Below are 22,832 nucleotides of genomic sequence, written 5' to 3' on the forward strand. Positions count from 1 at the left end.
TTTATTACTATTTTGCTTCTTATTGGATTAGCACCTTTGAAGGCCATGATTTTTGTTTTGTCTGTTGATATTTCCATACCATATGTTTTTATCAGATTATTTAGACTGCATAATGATTTTTGTAGTTCATCTTCATTATTTCCAAGGATTATTTGGTCATCAGCAAAAAGAAGAGTAGCTAATCTGGTGTTACGGTTTATCTTGAATCCTCCTTCATTAGTTATCTTCCATTCTTTTATGATTTTATCTATGTATATATTAAATAAAACCGGTTTGAGAGGGCAACCCTGACGTACTCCTCGATTTATTGGTTTCCAGCTTAATGTTGAATTATTGTACTTCACAGATATTTTATTATCTTGATATATATTATATAAGGCTCTAAAGAGTTGGTTTGGTATTTCATATTCTTCTAGGATTTCCCATAGTTTTTCTCTGATAATTTTATCAAATGCTTTGGTGTAATCTATAAAAGCTATGTGTTTCTATGTTCGTTTCTCTGTGTTTTTCAATTAATAATTTTAACGTAAATGCAGAGTCTATGCAAGACCTGCCTTTTCTGAATCCATTTTGCTCTTCTATTAATTTTGGGTCTACTATACGTTTAAGTTTATATGCTAAGATTTTTGCATATACTTTATAACAGATACTAAGTAAGCTGATTCCACGATAATTGTTACAATCAGATTTGTGTCCTTTTTTGTAGATGGAAATAACTATTGCTTTGATCCAATCTTGTGGGCATTTTCCTTCTTTCCAGATCATATTATAAAATTTAAGTAACCTGAGTGAGAATTCAAGTCCTGCATATTTGATAAGTTCCAAGTTTATATTGTCTTCTCCTGGAGCCTTTCCTATTTTGCTTTGGGTTAATGCTTCTGTTATTTCTTCTAGAGTGATGTTTTCCAAGTTATCAGAGATGATTACAAAGGGTAGTTTTCTGTTTTGAATGTTTTCATCATACCATAGATCTTGGTAGTGATTTTGCCATGTTTCTATTTTAAAGGTATTAATATCTGCTTTTTCTCTAGTTTCATTGTTTAGATCTTTGAGGATTTTATATGCATTAAGTCTTTTGAGCATAAAGTCTCTCTCTAATTTTGTTACAAAACTGTTCTATCTGTTTCTGTTTATTCTCCTGCATGCTGCTTTTTCTATTGCTTTTTTTCTGTTGTAATCGATTTTTGATTCTATTGTTTTTAGGTTGAGCCAGGTTTTATATGCTTTTTTTCTTTTCTTCAATAATGCATTTAATTTCATCATCCCAGTCCCTAAGTCCACTTTTTCTTTGTTCCTAAACTTTCTTTTGTAGCTTTTGTCATTATGGTTTTTAGGTTTGACCATTCTTCTTCTATGTTCTGATTTTGTTTTATAATTGTCATCCAGTTCTTTATTCTTATTTGGTACAAGTCTTTAATACTGCTGTCGTCCAAAATCTAACTTTGAAAGATTCAAAATTTATATTTTCCTATCTTGGTTCCCATTTTATTTTTCTAATTAAAAGGTAATAATGATCTGATTCTATTTCAGATCCTCTGTATACTCTTGTATCTATTATCATTTCTGACATTTTGATATTGCAGATTATGTAATCAATACTGCTTCTTGTGTCTCTTGCTTCCCAGGTGTATCTGTGGATGTCTTTATGTTTGAAGAAGGTGTTCATTATTTTAAGGTTATTGCTTATAGTAAAATCTCTTAATCTATTTCCATTTCTATTACAGTTAAATTCTCCGATAGGTCCTATGCTTGGTTTATATGGTTTATTGCCAATTCTTGCGTTGAGATCTATTATTTAATTACAGTAGTATAAATTGGAGAGAGGAAGATGCATGTAGCAATAGGGGAATGGAATTTCTAGAATTGTTGAGAGACAAATGTCTTAGCAATATGTAACAGAGGGAACAAGAGGTTCAAGAGTTTTGGATTTGGTTATAGCATCAGAAGAGTTGATAATAACTGAGATCCCACCAGTTGGAGAGAGTGACCATATGGTTTTGACTTGGAAAATGAATAGACATGCAGGAGTATCAAAGAGACGGGAACTTATGTGGAATTATAAAGCAGGTGATTATAATAGTCTTAGACGTCAACTTCGGGAAGTTTCATGGAGGGAGGAATTGGAAGGCCGGGATATCATTTGTGCGTGAGAAATTGTGAAAGAATATTTGTTAGCAGCAATGGTAAGTTGTATACCACGAGTGAAGAAGAGGACACAATTTGGAGTAAAGTGGATGACAAACAACATTAAACAAGAATTGCATTGCAAAAAAGAGGCTATGGAAGAGATATAAGCAGAAAGGTGAAGAGAAGATGCATGAAGAATATAAGACACAGGCCAGAAGAGTGACTAGTGTGGTAAGGAAAGCGAAATTGGAATATGAGAGGAGATTGGCCCTAAGATCCAAAGAAAATCCTAGGGAATTTTTTAGCTATGTGATCAGTAGGAGGAGAAATGACTGTGGAAGAATGATATTGTGGGATAAAAATGGGAATAGAGTGACTGATGCAGAGGAAATAGTGGAATTGTTCGAACACTTTAGTGGAGTATTTCATCCTAGAGGAGTCAGTTTTAATGCTAGAGGGATGGGGCTGGTTCGAGGTTTAGAGGTACAGGAGGAGAGTGTGTTTCAGATACTGAGTACCCTAGATGTCAGTAAAGCTTTGGGACTAGATGGTATTTCACCACGAGTTTTGAGAGAATGTGCTAGGGAACTGACAGTGCCTTTAACCTGGCTTTTCAATGAAAGTCTGGCTGCAGGAAAGGTGCCCGGGGAATGGAAGGAAGGTAAGATAGTGCCATTGCATAAGGGTGGTAACAGACTGGAAGTGTCTAATTATAGACCAGTCTGTGTGTCATCAGTAGTTGTTAAGATCTTGGAGAAAGTAGTGAGGGACCGTATACAGCATTGGGCAGATGAGGGTAATGTTATCTGTGAGAGTCAACATGGATTTGTGAAAGGGCGCTCTTGTTTTAGCAATATGTTAGCCTTTTATAATAAAGTTACAAGAACATTAGATGAGGGAAAGGCATATACTGCCATTTTCTTAGACTTAGCGAAGGCATTTGACAGGGTGCCACATGATAAGCTGATATTTAAGTTGCAGCACATGGGTCTGGATGTCAGATTGGTCAACTGGATTCAGGATTGGCTGTCTGATAGGTATTAGAGAGTTGTGTATGGTGGAGCAGTTTCAAGGAGGCAGAAGGTTACAGGTGCGGTCCCACAGGGCTCAGTACTAGGACCTATATTGTTTAACCTTTATATCAATGACATTGGCAGTGGATTACAAGGGGATATTCAGTTGTTTGCAGATGATGCGAAGCTGGGAAGGATTATTAGTAATAGTGTAGATATGGTAGCCCTGCAAGAGGATTTGAATAAGCTAGATAGATGGGCAAATGAATGGGGATGTCGGTTTAATACAGCAAAAGGTCTTGAGGTTTGGGAAACATCGATGGGACACTGCATACTCTATGGGAGGAGTTATACTGGAGGAAGTAGGGGAGACAAGAGATCTGGGGTTGATGATTGATAGAAACCTGAAATTTAGGGAACATGTTGCAAAGGTGGTGAAGGTAACACAGAGGATTGCTGCAATTATGAGAAGGACACTGACCTGCAGAGATAAAAAGGTTATCATTCCATTGTATAAGTCTCTGATCAGACCACGCTTAGACTATTGTTCTCAGATTAGGTCCTCAGGAAATGAAGGGGATAAATTAACTGTGGAAAGGATACAAAGATGGATGACAAAGATAGTTTCAGGACTGTACAAGGATAGTTATGAGGATCGGCTGAGGGAATGTGGACTGCAGAGTTTGGTGGATAGAAGAAGGAGAGGTGATATGATTGAGACTTTTAAACTGTTGAGAGGTGGCTATAGGGTTGACACTGGGGAGTTCTTTCGCTTGGCTGAACAGCGGGAAGGAGTGATGACAAGAGGTCATCACTGGAAGTTACAAAAGGAAACTGTGAACAAGAGGGTGAGGAGTGGTTTCTTTGTGTGGAGGGTGGTTGAACCGTGGAATACACTGCCTGATGGTGTGGTGAGAGCGAGAATGGTCAATGAGTTTAAGGAGTGGTATGACAGACTTTGTGTTTCTTAGGGGGGACCTCCCCCTCGATGAGTCTTGACAGACTTTATGTTCTTAGGAAGGATCTCCCACGATGAGTCTTTTGACTCCATGGAGGCCTGAATAATAATAATAATAATAATAATTACCAAAATGTGATCCTTAGGATTGGTCTTATTTAATATGTTCTGCAGTTGGGTGTAGAAGTTTTCTTGTATACTAAAGTGGATATATGTTATTAGTCCACATGTACATGTGGAATGAGGTTATAGTAAGATGTCCTTATGGGGTTAATAAGGTAACTTTGTGAAACCAAATGTTTATAAGGTAACTTTGTGACTAGGCTTAATGTGCAATGAGAGAGCTAATAAGAACACTACTATACAGGATGTGAAGCAATGCACTGAAAAATGCTCATAAAATTTTTACATAAACTTCAATAATTAAAAGTTTCAATAACTTACTTTTGCTATATAATCCCCATAACCAGTGGCTATTGTTGGATCCTGAAAGGCAGTACCAATTTTATCGATGCATCCCAAAAATCTAAAATAAAATAAATGTATTCAAGTTATCTTTGAAAAAAATAAAAAAATAAAAAATAAAGACATATTTTGATAATGAAACTGAACAACAACAACAAAAAAAAACCCTCTTTATTATTATTATTATCTGACACCTTCAGGAAGTCCAAGACTCATTGAGAGGGCACCTACTCTTACACCAACAATCACAAACATCCACTCAACCTCATTCACAGACAATCACAAACATCCATGCCCACGGCAGGTTTGAACCCACAGCCTTTTAGCTGGAGAGCGGATACAATAACCACTTGGCATCCAGAATTGAACTTACGATGCTCTCGTCTCAGGAAATCTAGCACAGCAGACACACCACTTCTGATATTACGTTTTTTATGTGGATGCTACCCAAGAAAAGAAGCAAAATCACAGCACATTACTATGGTTGGTAAGATAAGATAACCGATAATCCTGCTCAACAGACCAAGCATGGTGCTTCCTAACCCTCTCCCCAAGCAACTTTAGCCCTCTATCTTAATAAGCATGGTAGTGATGGTCTTATGCTAAGCAATGAAATTCATTATCACTGAAAGACATTTAACACACACATGCATGCCACAATGCAATTTGAACTGAGCCTGTTGTGATGCTAGTGGAGAAGCTACCGTATATTCCGGCGTATAAGTCAACTTTTCAGCATTGAAAAAAAAAGTACTAAATTTTTTAGGTCGACTTATACGCCGGGTCAAAAATTGATTGCGTTCCAAGAAAAGACTAGTACATATCATACTCTGTTAAATTTATTAACAATATACAAAATGGGTAAATAAGTTAAAATATTTCAACTTATATCAAATTTATTTACGGAAAAAATTATTTACATGTTATATAATTATTTATTTACAAAAGAAAATAGGTAGGTAACTACATAATTAAAATTTAATTTTCACTGTCTGAATGTATGAAAAGTTCATTGTGCTCTGGTTCTGTAATTTCTTCCGGTATATCGTCATATAAATTGTATTCATTTTCTCCATCAGATTTAGCATCAATTTCATCATCATTTTAAACAAAATCATCTTCCAAGCCATTTAATTTGTTAGATGTAGCATATTTTTTAAAAGATTTTATTACTGTATCTGGTTTAATTCCGTCCCATGCTTTCTCTACCTATTCACACATAGTTACCAAAGACGCATGTCGCATTTGTCCTCCTTTTGTATAACTTTTCTCTCCTTCTTGCATTCACGCATTCCACTGTTTTCGTAAACAGTCTTTAAATGGCTTGTTTATACAAACATCCAATGGTTGCACTAGTGAAGTTAACCCATTGGAATCACTGCCATATTGGTATTATTCTCTCTTAATAAAGATTTTGTGTTCTCTGTTAAATGGAATTTGAACATGTCTCACACTAAAAGACTGTTGGGATTTTTTAATGCACCTTGTCATGTATTCCAAATATTTTTTATCCAACACTTAACTCCTGCTTTGTCCATCTAACCATTCTCATGAACATGGACAAAAACGTTTCTTGGAATTTTGATCTTTGGCATTGTTTTTCTTTTAAAAATTATCATAGGTTTTAATTTAGTACCATCAGCCATACAAGCAAGTACAACTGTGAAACAGCTTTTTTCATGTCCAGTTGTTTTTAAAGAAATAGTTTTACTTCCTTTCAATTCTACTGTTCTATTACCAATCATGTCAAACATAACTGGAGTTTCTAATATATTTCCGATTTGAGACAATAATTTTTTTTTGCTTTCTTTTAGCAATTATAAATCTTTAAAAACTTAATAACTTATCATCCAAACCCTTTGGCAGCTTATGTGTGATTTTCGTTTTTAGTCAAAGAACTAAATTTTTCCTTTCCATAAACCGCTACACCAACTCACTGTAGCTTTCAAGTTTTCGCTGTCCTTTTTATTTGCTTTGCCTCACTTCAAAGCAAATAAACGAATGTTATTTCTTGTTATAATGAGTCCATTTTGGCGATTTTCTCAAACCCAAACCGCAACATTATTTTCCAGAATAGGCTACTTACAAATTCCTTTCCATAATGCGCACTTATTTTTTAGCATTTTCATTATTAAAGTTTCATTTTTTTCTCCAATCGCGAACTAGTTTTTCGTTTACTCCGAACTGACATGCAGCAACATAGTATTTTCTTTTGCAAATTTAATCACTTTGCACTTAAAACTTGCATCATATTTCATTCTTTTAAAAGGAGCCATTGAACTTTAGTTCACTATTGGTCAACTGGTCGATATGAAAAAGAAATTTTTCGAGTCGACTTATACGATGAGTATACTATAAAAACTCAAATAAACTCAAAAAATTCTACTATCGACTTATACGTCGGAATATACAGTATCTATTTGGCTAGCCAAGCTAGGTTTAGTGACACCAATTTTAGCAAACAATTTTAAGGAAACTACTTGTTCCAAAGTGAAAATAGAGATTAGTCCTTGAAACTGCATAATAAAATGCAAGAATTATTTTAGACCACTGCTCAAACAAAGCATAAGAAAATACATTCTAAAGATCATCCAAAGTAAAAGTGGTTTTTAAACAGATTACTTTAACAGACTTACTTAAAAGTAAGTCACAGTGCAAATCAAGTATTTCATTCAAAGAAAAGAACAAATCCTACTATACAACAGAGCATGTATTCATAACTGTTTCATGGTAAAAAAAAAAGCCAAGAGAAGAAAAAAGATAATTAATTTATTGAACTTGTTAATATTCTGCTGGTTTTTCTAGCCAGCATCTTCAGAGCACAAATTACAACTCTGACAAAAAAAAATTATTAAAAAAAATATCTTGGCCAAAAGAAATTACCAAAAAAGCTAAACCTTATCATGTCAAGCCACCCTGGATAAATGGAGTCCTACAAAAGTACCCCCCCCCCACACACACAACAGTTGACAGCATAGATAGTCCTACCAACCTACATAGCCCTACCTCTAGAATTATCTGCACTGCTCATGTACAATGTGATGTGGCATTGTCATCTAGAAAAATTAATTCTTCTCCTACAGCACCACGGAATAATCGAACATGACATTGAAGAACTTCGTTGCAATATCATTCACCAGTCACAGATACTTTTTTCCAGCATTTGTAGCTCAGTGCATCCATTAAGCATAATACTTCTCCACACCATGACTCCAGCATTTCAGTATCTATCCCTTTCAAGAACATTCTCATGATGGTAAGCAGTACCACTTTTATGCCAGATCAAGTGTCATCTAGAATCAGAGGAAAGACTAAAACAATTCTCATCTGTAAAGAGCACATTAGCTCACTGGTGTCTTGTCCAGTTTTTTTGATACACTGAAAATGTGTTCTGTGACGACCTGTGGATAAAGGGATGCATCTACAGGCCTTTGTGCATATAGACCTACTTGTCACAGCCATCTTGCCACAGTTTGTTGAGCTATCTCCATACCTGACTGAACAGAGCCAACTTGCAAAGGTGACCTGCCATGGTGCATCTATTATGTTTTGCTGTTATAACCAAAAATCTGTCTTCATTCTCCATGGTAGAGTGAGGGCGACCTCTTAGCAAATGTCTGGAACACATTCCATTGATTTGAAATGCTGCCTAGAACCTGCATACAATGCTATGTCAGATTCCAAGCTCTCTGGCAACATCAGTAATTCTCTGCAGCCTTCTTCAAGCTTTCCAATAATTCTTCCCCTATGTGAAAATACCTAGATGATGTCTTTGAGACATTACAAGACATACAAATTTGCAACTTTATTACTTCAGGTTCAAGTCCCACTGTGGACATGGATGTTTATGGAAATGGACATGGAAATTTGCCTTTAGGTAAATTTCATCACCTGGCATAAGATATCACCCTGCTTTATTGGAAGCCTGAAAAAGTTTGTTTGGTCTCTAGAGTTGGGTTTCCAGATAATGTAAAAAATAAATAAAAATGAAAATAGAAAAATGAAACAGTCCACCAGTGGTATTAATGTACCATAGATTTACAACCTTTAGTGGGTGGAAGTCACATTAAAAAAAATTAAAGCATGTTTTTTGTGTGTGTAGGTATGTGGGTGTGTGTTATAGATACTATTGGATTGATTCCATTCTTGCTTGAATATTATGTTGCAGGAGGAACAGTTAAGGAAACGCACACATTTGACACTACTGATATTCAACTTATCCCATCTCATTGAAGAAAACTCCATTATCTTAGGAGACATGAATAGCAAACACCTGTTATGGGGTTCTGAGGAAATAAACCCAAGAGGAGAAAACCTGAGTAATTTCTTAGATGAAACAGGACTAATAACTCTCAACAGTGGAGAACCTACTTATCTGTCTCATTCTTATGGTACAAAAGATGCCCTAGATATCACTGTGATGTCTCCTGATCTTCACGACAAAGCTATTTGGTCTGTTTTGCTTCCTACTGGTTCCAACCATACTCCAATATTAATCAATCTGAACCCAAAAATGACTAGACCCACCCAAAAAAGAAAATATTATTGGAACTTCCAGAAGGCAAATTGGGAGAAATACAAGGATGAAGTAAGTAAAATGCTGAAAGATCACAGATACCATGATGACTTAGACAAAGACTATATAACTTGGAAGAATACTATCCTAAATGCAGCAAAGAAAAGTACCCCAAAGGGCTACAGGAGATAAGTTATTTCAAACTACACAAAGGTTCACTAGGAACTTGCCAGTAAAATAACTAAACGAAATGAATTATTTAATATCTTAAAAACTGAAAGGTCTCCAGAAACCAGGATTGAGTACAACAAGATAAATGCTGAAATTAAACAAAAATATAATATATTACAAAGAACTAGGTGGCAAGAATTTTGCCACCTAGTTCTTTGTTACAAATACCTTGGCCTTTCATTTTCAAAATATAAGCAAACTAGAGATGAATACTAGGAAAGACCATCAAATATCAAAACAGGCTTGACAGCAGAAAAATGCTGCAAACTCCCCAAAATATCAAAACAAACTATTCTGGGATCCATTTACAATCTCTGAATTGGGAGATACCTTGGAGAGACTAGATATAAATAAATCATGTGGACCAGATAACATACAAGGAATTATGATCAAACATCTTCCTTCCCTAGCTCTAGATTGGCTACTTCGCCTATATGACAATAGCCTAAAACAAGGAAAAGTTCCGAAAAACTGGAAGACAGCCACAATCATACCAATCTTAAAGCCTAACTGCAAGACCAACCAGAAAGTTATAGGCCAATTTCACTGACTTCAATTCCAGGCAAATTAATGGAAAAAATGATACTCCAATGTTTGAATTACTATCTACACAATAATAGTATACTACCACATTTTCAGGCTGGCTTTAGAAGAAATCATTCAACAACTGATCAACTTTTCTACTTAACCCAGACAATTCAAGATAACTTCCAGACCAAACCTACCAAATCCACCATTGCAGCTTTTATAGATTTTATAAATGCCTTTGACAAGGTGTGGAGGCAGAAACTCTTTTCCAAACTTTGTCATATTGGAATATAAGGGAAAGTTATTAACTGGATCTATGACTTTCTAAGAAATAGAACAATTCAAGTTAGAATAAATAATACCTTTTCCAAGAAAGTGAAAATAAGACAGGGACTCCCTCACGGTAGCATTTTGAGCCCACTCCTTTTTTCCATCTACTTAAATGACTTAGATAAAAATATAAATAAAGAAACAAAGATAGCTATGTTTGCTGATGATTTGGTCCTATTCTCAGCTCACAACAACCTAGAAACAGCAGAAGGTCACTTAAACAAAGCCATTGAAAGTTTAGCTACATACTGTGAAAATCAAAAAATCAAAATTAACCCTACTAAATCAGAAATCTGTGTTTTTACAATTAATAACCACCTTAGAAAGTGGAGACCAAAGATTAAACTAAACAGTCAATTAATTACATTTAATGAAAACCCCAAATACCTTGGAATTACTCTGGATCCATCACTAAACTTCAATAAACATATCAACAATGTTGCAGTCAGAGCAAAAAGAAGACTAAATATCATGAAAAGTATCTCAGGTAAAGAGTGGGGAGCTGATGCTAAAAAAGTCACATATACCTCTATTATCCATCCCATAATGGAATATGCTTTGCCTATCTGGATGCAAACATCACAAACCAGTTTAGACAAGCTTATAAGAATTTTCAGAAAAATGCAGCTAAAATCATATGTGGACTAAGAAATACAACTCCTGGAAAAATAGCAGAATTCGAATCCAACCTTGTTTCTTTAAAAATTAGGTGGCATGAAAATCTTACCAAATTTGTAGAAAAAAGAGCCAACCTTGCACATCGTAGAACAAGTGAACTTTTTAAAAACTGGAAACTAACAAACAGAATACAGAAAAAATCGACAATGCATGAAATCATATAAAATAAAATTCCCTTGGATTGTCCAAATAAAATAGCCGACTACCCAGCATTTCCTCCAAATCAAGACAGGAAAAATATAGTAATCAACTCTGAAATAGGGAAACATGAGGAAAAAGCCTAGAAAACCCTGAAATCTTGAGATCATTAGCCCTTTCAAAAGTAATGGAACATGGACCTGACTCAATAAAGATCTACACAGATGGCTCCAAAAATCCAAATGGCAATTCTGGGAGCGGCGTACTGATCTATGGCTCTCATAATATAGAACTAAAAACAACTAACAGTATTGGATGCAATTCATACCATGCAGAATTAATAGCCATATAGCCATTAACACAGCACTGCAATATTTGGACAAACAAAACCCGAAAGAGTTTATATTTTTCACAGATTCCTTAGCAGCCCTTCAAGCTATTAAGAACGGCTACACTAGCCATCAAGAAATACTTAGAGACATAGCAAAAAAACATAAACAAACTACATAAGGATTCTGAAATAATCTTCCAATGGATCCCATCCCATGTGGGATTAAAGGAAAATGAAACTGCAGATGAAGTAGCAAAAATGGCCGCAACATCAAGTGATACCACAGATTCTGATCTTTTTAAAACCACCCAAAAAGAAAACATAAAAATAACAGTTCTTCAGGACATGACTCACCACTGGTACTTATCAGAAAATCCAGGAGCTACCATCAACTCCAAGTTTAATCACAGTGCCACTACCATGATCTCTTGCCTCAAGACCAATCAAGTTTAACAATGGCATAAAAGTCTTCCCCACCTGCAAAATCTGTAACATCAAGGAAGCATCACCAATGCATTTGCTAAACTGTATGAATATTTCCAAACGTGAACTCTATAACAACCCAGGAAAGGTGCTGTATAAAATACATGAACTTGACCTCTATGATCTGGTGTAATAATACCATGGGATAATAAAAATAAAAAATAAATAAAAAAAAAGAATAATGTTAAGAATTACTGAAGTATTAGAAAGACTTTGCAATAAAGGAACATAAAAACAAACTTTTAAGATGTTTATCTTAAAAACAAGAACAACAAATCAAATGCCTAACTTAGAACCAAAGACTAACATAAAAAATATAATAAACATTTATAAATTACAGCTTGATTTTAATGGAAGGTGCATAAGGAGCCAAATCATCATATAATGGTAAGGAAAAGATAGGAATGAAAATTTTGATTTCCTTCTTTCTGCTTATCTTTTTAAAGAGAAAATGAGATTCATCAAAATTAAACATTAGAGAGCAGTATATGATAGAGTAGAATCCAAGAGAATGAGGTGACTAGTGGAGTGCCGTGGGGCTCTGTACTAGGGCCACTACTGTTTAATATGTAAATTAATGATATAGAGAATGATTTAAGGTGGGGGGAAGTATTTAGTTGTTCACTGTTGATACAAACTAGGGAGGGAAATAGTTAATAAAGATGATGTAAAAATCCTGCAGGATGACTTAAATTGGCAGTGTGAGTGACGGATAATGGTTATTAGTTTAATGTTGCAAACTGTAAGATTATGCACTTAAGGCTGAAAAGGTTACATACTGTGCATCACATTGATGGTATTAGATTGCAGTAAACTGATGAGGTCAGGGACTTAGGTTGATGGTGGAGAGAGAGTTGAAGTTCAGTGGGCATATTGCAAAAGTTGGTAAAATAGCCCAAAGGCTTTACTTGGATGTTGAAGAATACATTGACAAGTAGAGATACACCGGTTATTATCCTTCTTTATAAGGCTATGATACAGCTTGATTGCTGTGCACAGTTTTGTAATCTGTGTTTCTTAGGTATGAGGAGGTGGTGGAGAGAATCCAGAGATGAGTGACCAAGATGGTGGTAGGTCTGTCAGTCAAATGCTCCTTATAAGGATAGTTGAAAGTGTGTGAGTTGCAGTTTAATCAACACACAAAAAAGAGGGGACACAATAGAAAATTATAGTATGTTACTAAAGGGTTCTATAAGAGTGATATAAAAGAGATTTTTACATTATCAGTGGGAAGCAGATTATGAGCCATCCTTGAAAGCTGTACAAGAGTATGATGGTTAGTAAGGGTGTATAGAGACTATATTTTTTGCTCGGAGAGTGACAAATGAGTGGAACAGATTGCCAAAGGGCATTTGGATTGGTGGTTTGGTCCTCTGAAGTGAATAAGTTATGGACAGTGGTGAGCTATGGAAATGTTAACAAAGGGCTTGCATCGTCAAGCAAAAAAAGCCATATTTCACACAAAAACTTTTATTAATACAGCTTGTGTACAAATGCCAATCAAAAAGTATGCAGGGGCAACCTGTAAAGGCTATCATTTTTAAACCAATATTTCATGATCTAAACATGAAATATTTATTATTATTATTACCCCAAGACCTCATGGAGTCAAAGAGGTCCTTTTATCACACACACATCTCATCATACCGTGTCTTAAACACACTCAAACTCCTTGCAGACACCACACTCTCAGGCAAGGCATTCCAATCATTCACAACTCTGCACAAAAAAACCTGCCTCTCACTCTCCTACTCACACCCTCTTTATACAGTTTCCAGGGATGACCTCTGGTTCTCCCAGTATTCTCTGTAGAACTTCTCCACCATTGATCTTATAACAACCCCTTACCAACAACATCTGCACACAATCATCTGTGTTAATTTATCTTATCACAGATGATTTGTGTTATTTTCTTAATACATAAGAAAAACATTTTTTTACTATCAAAATACAATAAGAATAAAATATTTTATAATCGCACATATGAAATAGTCCCCATTTTTTATAAACAAAATAAATTTCTTTTGTTTACAATACAAGTTTTAATGACAAACAATCCATACATAATAAATAAATATTATCTAAAAACAGTAATATTGAAGTGAGTTATATTTCTCTTTGTTTTTATACTTCAAGTGGTGAGATCTTTCTGAGCAATAAATACAAAATGTTATATTCAGGCAATGACAATCTAGGAAAAGAAGGAGTAGCAATAGTATTCAACACAAATTACGAGGCTAATCTTCTTGAATGGCAGTCAGTCTCAAGTAGAGTAATGTGGGCAAATATGAGAATGGGGAACTGGACAATGAGACTTATTTGTGCCTATGGTCCAACAGAAGGTTCTACTAAGGTAGAAGTGGAGAAATTTTTTGAAGCTTTAGAAAAAGCAACTGACACAATGAAAAATGAAAAGTTGGTCCTTGTTGGGGATCTAAATAGCAGAGTAGGAAATGATTGTGAGACATACAAAAATGTTTTGGGAGAATTTGGAGAAAAGAGCAAAGCTAATAATAATGGCAAATATCTGTTGGATTTCTGCTCAGGACATGGACTGGTTATTACTAACACCATGTTCCAACATAAAAATGTGCACAAATTCACATGGAGAGAAGAGGCTAGGAATAAGAAAAGTCTCATTGACTATGTTATTGTTGATAGTGATGTTTTCTCCCTGGTGCAGGACACCAGAGTGTACAGAGGATTTGAAATTGGAAGTGATCACTATCTAGTCTTGAGCAAGATAAAATTGAATTTCATATTGAAAAGAATAACATGTAAGAAAGTTTTAAAGCGAATAAAAGTTGAGCAGCTCTCAGATGTGAACTGTAGACTAAAATACATATTGAAAGATTATTGAAGAAAAAATGAAAGAGTTTGAGAACAGGAATCAAACCTTGGAGATTCAGTGGCAATCTCTGAAGAAAACATTGATTGATTCTGCCAGAGAGGCATGTGGTGAGGTTGTCTGTAAGGATGAAAAAATCAGAACTCCCTGATGGACACAGGAAGTTAAAGAGGCAGTGAGGGAAAAGAAAAAAGCATATCAAAAGTTCCTGTCAAATAAGTCAGCTTGTGCTCTTAGAGAATATAGAGACAAATGCAAGAATGCTAAACAGTGTGTAAAACTAGCTAAACAAAAGTCATGGGAGGACTTTGGCAAGAACATAGAAAATAAATATCAAGAAGGTGGCAAAATATTCTGGAGGTTGTTGAAGAAGCTTAGGAATGGAGGAAAGAGTGCTGTAAAAGGAGTTAGAGATGATAAAGGTGACATGAAAAACGGGAGAAAAAGATATCCTTGAAGTATGGAGTAATTACTTTGAAAAACGTCTAAATGAAACAAGCAGTGATGACAGCATAGTGGTAAAAAACACTGACCAGGCATGCAGTCAGGAATACATATCCATACTTGAAGTAGAAAAAGCCATCAAAGGCTTGAAATGTGGAAAGGCAGCAGGAGTAGATGATATCTGACCAGAAATGCTGAAGTATGGTGGTGTGAGAGTCTTACAGTGGCTGCACTGCATAGTTCAGAAGGCCTGGACAGAGGGACGAATTCCTGATGATTGGAGTAGAGCTCTCATAGTACCCATATATAAAGAGGGAAATAAAACTGCGTGTGAGAATTACAGAGGTATTTACCTACTGAGTGTTCCCGGCAAGATCTATGCAAGTATACTTGAGAAATGGTTGAGAAGAATTGTGGAAGAAAAGCTTGGTGAAGAACAAGCTGGATTCAGGCCAAATAGAGGCTGTCAGGATCAGATCTTCACTTTACGACAAATAGTGGAGAAATCATGGGAATATAACAAAGATCTGTATTTAAGTTTTGTCGATTTGGAAAAGGCATATGACAAGGTGCCAAGAGAAAAGCTATTCAATACGTTGCAGTTATATGGTGTCAATGGGGCATTATATCAAGCAATACTTAGTCTTTATGTGAGTTGTAAATCAGCAGTTAGAATTGAAGGAAGTACAGGAAGATGGCTTAATGTTAAATCTGGTGTGAGACAAGGATGTACATTATCCTCTCTGCTATTCATTATCTATATGGATCACATTATGAAGGAAAGTGGTATTAAACATGATATCAAAATTGGAGATGTTAATGTCAGCTCTTTGCTTTATGCAGATGATGTTATACTTCTAAATAAATCTGCTACAAGTCTGCAAGATTCTCTGACTAAATTGAAGAGCTGTTGTAATAGATATGGTATGAAGGTCAGCAATAAAAAGACAAAGACAATGAAAATAGGCAGAATCATTGAAAATGTCAACTGTGTTGTGAATGGAGAACCTGTGGAACAAGTAAAACATTTCAGCTACTTAGGCACGATTTTTACTGAAGATGGTATATTAAATATGGAAATAGACAACAGAATCAGCAAAGCTGGTATGGTGGGAAGTCAAATGAAGAAATTCATATGGAATAAGAGAGAAATTAGTCGGAACACTAAATTAGCTGTATACAAGACAGTGTTCAAACCAGTTTTAACTTATGGATCTGAGAGCTGGGTCAGAAGTAAAACACTTGACCAAAGACTAGAGACCACAGATATGAGAGTCCTGAGAAAGATTATAGGCATGAACAGATGGCATCAATGGCAATATCATATTAAAAACAAGGATATTAGGAAAGAACTTGACATTGTCAGCATCCAGGAATGCATCAGCAGATAGATATAGGTGGACTGATATGGTACAAAGTGCCTTAGACGATAGAAATATAAAATCTGATAATGTTGGAGTCTTGACAAGTAACAGACTGATTTGGAGGAAAATTGTAGATAGGAAATTAATAATGATGTAATTTTTTTCATGTAGTACTATCATATCCTGTACACTCCTTGAGGGTACATAGCAGGAATTAGATGATGAGTTATAATCAATGGTACGAATCAAGGGGCATTATTTTATAGTCCTATTTATTTATATGTGATTACCAATGCAGCTTGGTATTCTTATTTGTAAAATGGTAGTAACAATAACTATAATATTTTATTTAATAAAATCACTTTGTTAGGTTACCGTATGAGTTTGTCGCTTAATATATTTCAAAAAATTTTGTTTTTTGTTTTTTTTAAATAAAAAAGTAAACAAGAAGAACAAGGGGCTCACAAATTCGAGAAAAATTTAACAAAGGGCTCAGGCAAGCCCCGTGAGCCCCTTATAGGTCACCACTGGTTATGAATCTGTTATGATGAGTTTTCAGACTCCATTCAGATGCCAGAAATAATAATAATAATATAAAATAATCAAACTATTGATGAATATTAAATTATCTCTGTTTGTGTGATTTAATTAATATTCACAAAACCCTGACTGTCCTATTAGCTGAACTCTATGTCTCTGGAGTCCATAACTTCCGCTTACTTCAGTGAAATCCCACCAGTGTAGCATAGCACCCAACTTTTCCTCTTTGATCAAGTGTAAGCTTTACACTTTGGATACTAATTCACAAAAAAAAAGTGAACTAGTATCTATTCCCATCTATTCAGAAGTTCAGATTAATAATTAAAACCAGTTGGAGTTTGGAGTTTAAAGTTCTTTGATTTGTTCAATATTACAATTTATGAAAGTGCAATATTTTTTCAAATATAATGTAGTATAATGTCCCATTGAATATCTCTGTTAGTTATTGAAAATCAGGAAACTACTGATGGTATTATAACAAATTTTTAAGAAAGAGGTCTAACACAATCAGATGCTATATAACACCACAGATACAACTTTTCAAGCTATGAATAACAAAAACAGGTAGGTGATTTTCAATCTCAGTGCGAGACCATCAGAATACTTACTGAACAAACAAGAATATAATGATTTCTATAGTGCAGTTGCTGAATTCATTCATTAAATCTATAACATTAGTTCAGTGAGATAGAGGTGAATGAATCAAATACTTGGTTAGATGTTGTTATAGACCAGGTAATGTGGATGGTGGTGATAATAAAATGTATAATCAAATTAGCCAAGCAAATAAGAAAAGGTTGATCATTATGTAGCATAGGTGGGTGATTTTAATTATGGCAATATAGTCTGGAATGATGAGATAGCAATGAAGTAAAGAAAATGAGTTTCTTGAGTTTTTGAGGGATAACTACTTCAGACAGTATGTAACAGAGGGCACGCGAGGATTGAGGATCTTGGATTTGGTCATCTCATCAGAGGATGTAATTATAAATGAGGTGTCAAATCATCCATCAATTGGTGACAGTGACCATGAGGTGATTACCTGGGTGGTTGCCAGCAGTGTGAGGACCTCTGTGAGAAAAGGGTATATGTGGAACTACAAGGGAGAGGGATGCTTATGAAGAGCTCAGGAGACAGCTTGCAGGTGTAGCATGGAATGAGGAGTTAGCTGGAAAAGAGAAAAATGAATTTAATGTGTCTAGACCATGTGGCCAAATAGCAAACACATCATCAACATAGCAGAGCAAAACTATTGGTTTGAAAGTGGCTGTATTCACAATGAAATAGGAAGCTAATGACATTGGAACGCTTATGGGCTCCCCAATTTCTTCCACGTTTGTTTTCTAAGTGTTCCATGTAGAAATTGGCTAAAGGGGAAGAAATTGGGGAGCCCGTAGCTGTCCCATATCTCCCCTTTCCATGCAATAATATGTTTGGGGGAAATATGACTTAACAATTCAAGGGCCTCAATTAATGGTACATTGGTTCAAAACTTTGAACTGTTAGTCACATTTTCTATGGTCTACTGTCTAACCATCTGGTTTAATGCCTGTTATCCCAGTGTCCCATCTGGTTTAGCATTTGTCCTGGTTTTTTATTTTTTAAAGATGTCTTCTCTTTTTTTTTTTGTCCTTTTCCCTTTGCAACATATCTACAGCTTCTTATTTTTTTTAATTAAGAAACTTATGGAACAGAAATGTACTTGGAATTGGTTGTGATACACACATAATTCATAACTGTCCAAAGAAGCTGTGATATTATACAATTGAGACAGAAGCTGTAATTGTCAAAATTGAATTGACAAATATTCACATACACAGTTAAAGTAACTGAAGTACAAAATTTTTGTGAAGCTGATATTACATTAAAATAAAATACTTCAAGCATGGGAGTGATGGTTTCAATCTTTATTGCCAAATTTTTATCAATTGGATCCATTGATGTTTTCTATCAATTGGATTTTAGAAATGTTTAGAAATGAAGAAACGTACTCTGAATGGAGGCAAAGAGATAGTACTTGTGAAAATATATGAGATGAAATATTTCACACATTTCAGTACCAAAAAAAAAAAAAAAAAAATTTTGAATTAAGAATATTCTCCATTTACTAGAATTTGCTCTGAGCTTAGCAGTTACCTCAGTGCCTGTAGAGAGAGAGAGTATTTTCTCCAGCAGTCTTCTTCAAATTTCAACTTTGAAGAAGACTGCTGACAATTTTATCAAAAAAATTAAAAATAATAAGATCACATTGCAAAAAATACAGTCTTCAGAAAAATACTAGTGACATAGTTTTAGGGATAGTTACACCAATAAACTGATTAAAGTATTTACTTGATAAATATTTGTGCAATGAATACTTACCAAGAACAATTATTCTGCTGATGTTCATTTTTAATGCTTAGATAATCAATAAAATTAATTTTTAATTGATTTAATGTACATACTGTTCAACCACAGATGCAAGACCCTCAGTTGGCAATGTGCCAAGAAGAGTCAATTTATGTTGAAAGGAAGAAAGGAATAAGTAATGATGTAAGAATTCGTTACCAACATGACAAATCATGTACTTTATACATAACATTTTCCAATTGTTGTGCAAGCAAAGTAGTTACCACTTTAAAAACCAGAATTTTCATAAAAGAAAAGCTAATTTTCTGACATATAATAATAAACACTCATCCCACATTGCATCATCGCATTGATTACCCTATTACTGGAATGGATTCGCCTTCTTCTGCCATGCGCAGAAGTGTCGAGGGATCTCGCATCTGTAGTCACACAGTACACAGATATACAATGTTTTTATTTTCTTTAGGGAGAATTTATTTTTGAAAATAGTTTTTTAACAGAACTATTTATAGGTACACAAATATAAGAAAACCAACATATGAGTTAATAAATAAATATTTCAAATTGTTATATAATTTTAATTATTTTTCAGACAATCCTCCTTCCCTGCTTTAGTTTCAAAAATCTCTTGTTTTGGATGATAAATTATATGGTTCCGTATTGGGCAGATGTGAATCTACCAGATTTAAGGTGACAACTCTTGTGCCCCAGGGATTAGTCCTTGGACTATTGGTGTTTAATTTATATACAGGCAGTCATTGGGTTACGAATGAGATATGCTTCTGAGAACATCTTTAAGTCGGATTTGTATGTAACTCGGATCCCTGATGAACAGCCCATATGCGGTAATAATAATAATACTATGACTCACATGTGGCAATAATAATACAGTGTAATAATAATACCCCTGTACTATAATAATAAGTTATATAAACTACTGTGTTTTCTTTCTTTTAATTCAAACAGACAGAACATAAAAACAAACTCATACAAAAAGTTTAGATAGGAGAGAGGAAAAATTTCAAAAAAAATATTAAAGGTTGCATCAATGTCTTGCTTATTGGAAGGGGCATTTCTGAGGCAAGAAGGTTGCCTAACATTAATCAGAAGATGATGATGATGGAAATGGTGCTAGAGAGGATGGATCTGGTGCTGGAGAATAAGGATTTAATTCTGTTTCTGGAGAAGAGGAGCTTGCCACTGAAGTCGGTTTCTTGACAAAGGTATCTAAGGGTTGTTTGCACAGCCTTTTTTTTTTTTCATCATAAATGGCCTTGTAGCAGCTGATGTTGTTGCTAGCTGCACGGTAAACCTTTGTAAACTGCTGAATGTCAGGATCTTGCTCCTCAAGCTTAGCAAATCCTGCTTCGATGAGACAAAAGGCTTCATCTAATTCTTTGGTCGTAAACTTTCTTGGCTCTGAATCTCCTGATTTTTCGTGTTCTTGAGTTACTATTAGCTGCTTTTCTATCTTCACGAGTCCTTCATTGGTTAATTCTTGTGAGTGGGACTCTAGTAAGTCAACAACATTATTTTCATTGCTGTCCAATTGCAGTGCATTGCCACTATCCACCACAGCTTTTCTGGTTCGGCAATGTCTTCTTCTGTGAAGCTATGAAAATCATCACAGAATTGAGGGCACAGTTTGTTGCACAACCCTTTAATTGTTGATTGCTTCACTTCCTCCCAAGAATGTTTTTGATGGCAACATGGATGTTAGAATTCTTTCAGAACTCTCTCTCAAGGTCATCACAATCTTCTGTAGCCCTGAATGCTCGCAGGAATGTACACCACAAGTAATAAGCCTTAAATGCAGAAATGATTCCCTGGTCCATTGGCTACAGTAACGATGTAGTGTTGTGTGGTAAAAATACCATCTTTACATTAGAGCGAAAGCCATCTAAAGATGTTGGATTTCCAGGAGCATTGTCCAGCACAAGTAGAATTTTAAAGGGAATTTTCTTTTATGAACAATAATGTTCCACAACAGGAATAAAACAGTTCAAGAACTAATCTTCAAACATGGCAAGTGTGACCCAGGCCCTTAAATCTGACTTCCAAATAACAGAAAGAGCTGCTTTAATAATGCTGCAAAGTGCAGATTTGTTTATATTCACAAAAGAAACTAGTACCCAGATTATTAATTATCCTTATGGAAGCCTTGGGAGCGTGTTCATAAGTACAGAACGTCATAAGTCGGGTTGTCCATAACCTGGGGACCGCCTGTATTAATGATATTGGAAAGGGGCTGACAGAAGATCTTTAGTTGTTTGTGATGATGCAAAGACAGGGAGAACAATCAGAGATGCTAAGTGATATACAGAATTCACAGGGTGATTTTAATAAGTTGGAAGTGCGGGTGAATGATAATGACTATCAATTCAATGTTAGTAAGTAAAGTTATGCCCTCTGGAGTAATGAGATATCCAATGTCATGTTATATTGGTGGGGTTATAATTGAGGTAATGACAAGGATACAGATCTTGGAGTTATAGTGAATAGAAAGTTGAAGTTCAGGTTTTACATAGCAAAAACTGCAATTACAACTCAAAGGATAATTGCAACATTGACATGAACACTGACATATAAGAATATAGATATCATATTGCCTCTTTGCAAGGCCTTGCTACAACCCCAGCTGGACTACTGGGTATAGATTTGGCCTACTAGGTTCTAAAGGGATAAAAGAAGCAGCTGTGGAAAGCTGCAAAGAAGAGTTACAAAGATGATATCGGTATTATAGATTGGTATTATTATATCTCAATCCATTATGAGGATGACTGAGAATACATGCATTGCAGTTACTGGTAAACAGAAGAAAGATGGGTGATACAATAGCAGCCTATAAACTTTTGAGAGGGCATTATAGGATATCAGATACCTGAGATAAATATATATCAGGATATATATTTAGTTAGTAAAACTGTTCATTATATGAGAGGTGAGGAGAGGACAAGGGAGCATCTGTGGAAGTTAAGCTTGTGTGTAGTTAAGAAAAGGATGAGAGCTAGGTTTTATCACAGAGCAGTGAGTGAGCAGAACAATTATTCACACAATATCTATAATACCTCTCCTTAAACATCAGAGCACTCACAACTACACAAATGAAATTTTTCAACATGCTGAAAAATTTCTTTTGCATCAATCTCATAGAATCCTTTTAGGAAAATCATTGTCAAAACATTGCCAATGATTTTTTTTTGTTCACACCACCAATTTATTTAAATCATCCTACAGGATATCTACATCACCTTTATCCACTACTGCTGCCCTCAATTTTACATCATTATCAAACAATTGAATATTCTGCCTTATATCCTCCCCTATATCATTAATACATAAGTTAATGAGTAGTACAGTGTTCTATGGCAACCTTATTTGCCTTGATTCCACTTCATCATACACCACTCTCTGATATCTGTCAGTACCCCCCCCCAACCCATACCAAGCTTCATATCCATCCATATTTGTTCCAACTTAAGAAAAGGT

General features: G+C 35.1%; 1 protein-coding gene across 3 annotated transcripts in view; it reads right to left on the reverse strand.

The window, feature by feature from the left end:
* Positions 1-22,832, reverse strand: part of LOC150098844 (proteasome subunit beta type-4-like) — a 177,729-nt gene that overhangs the window by 76,915 nt on the left and 77,982 nt on the right. For all 3 annotated transcript variants that reach the window (XM_090405573.1, XM_090405570.1, XM_090405572.1), the window contains one exon: positions 4,543-4,624. In XM_090405573.1, the coding sequence (XP_090261699.1) occupies positions 4,543-4,624 (82 nt within the window). The remainder of the gene's footprint in view (positions 1-4,542; positions 4,625-22,832) is intronic.

The sequence above is a fragment of the Typopeltis vanoorti genome, chromosome 15 (assembly GCF_054136105.1).
Source record: "Typopeltis vanoorti isolate ZY-2024b chromosome 15, IOZ_Tvanoo_1.0, whole genome shotgun sequence".
Lineage (NCBI taxonomy): Eukaryota > Metazoa > Arthropoda > Arachnida > Uropygi > Thelyphonidae > Typopeltis > Typopeltis vanoorti.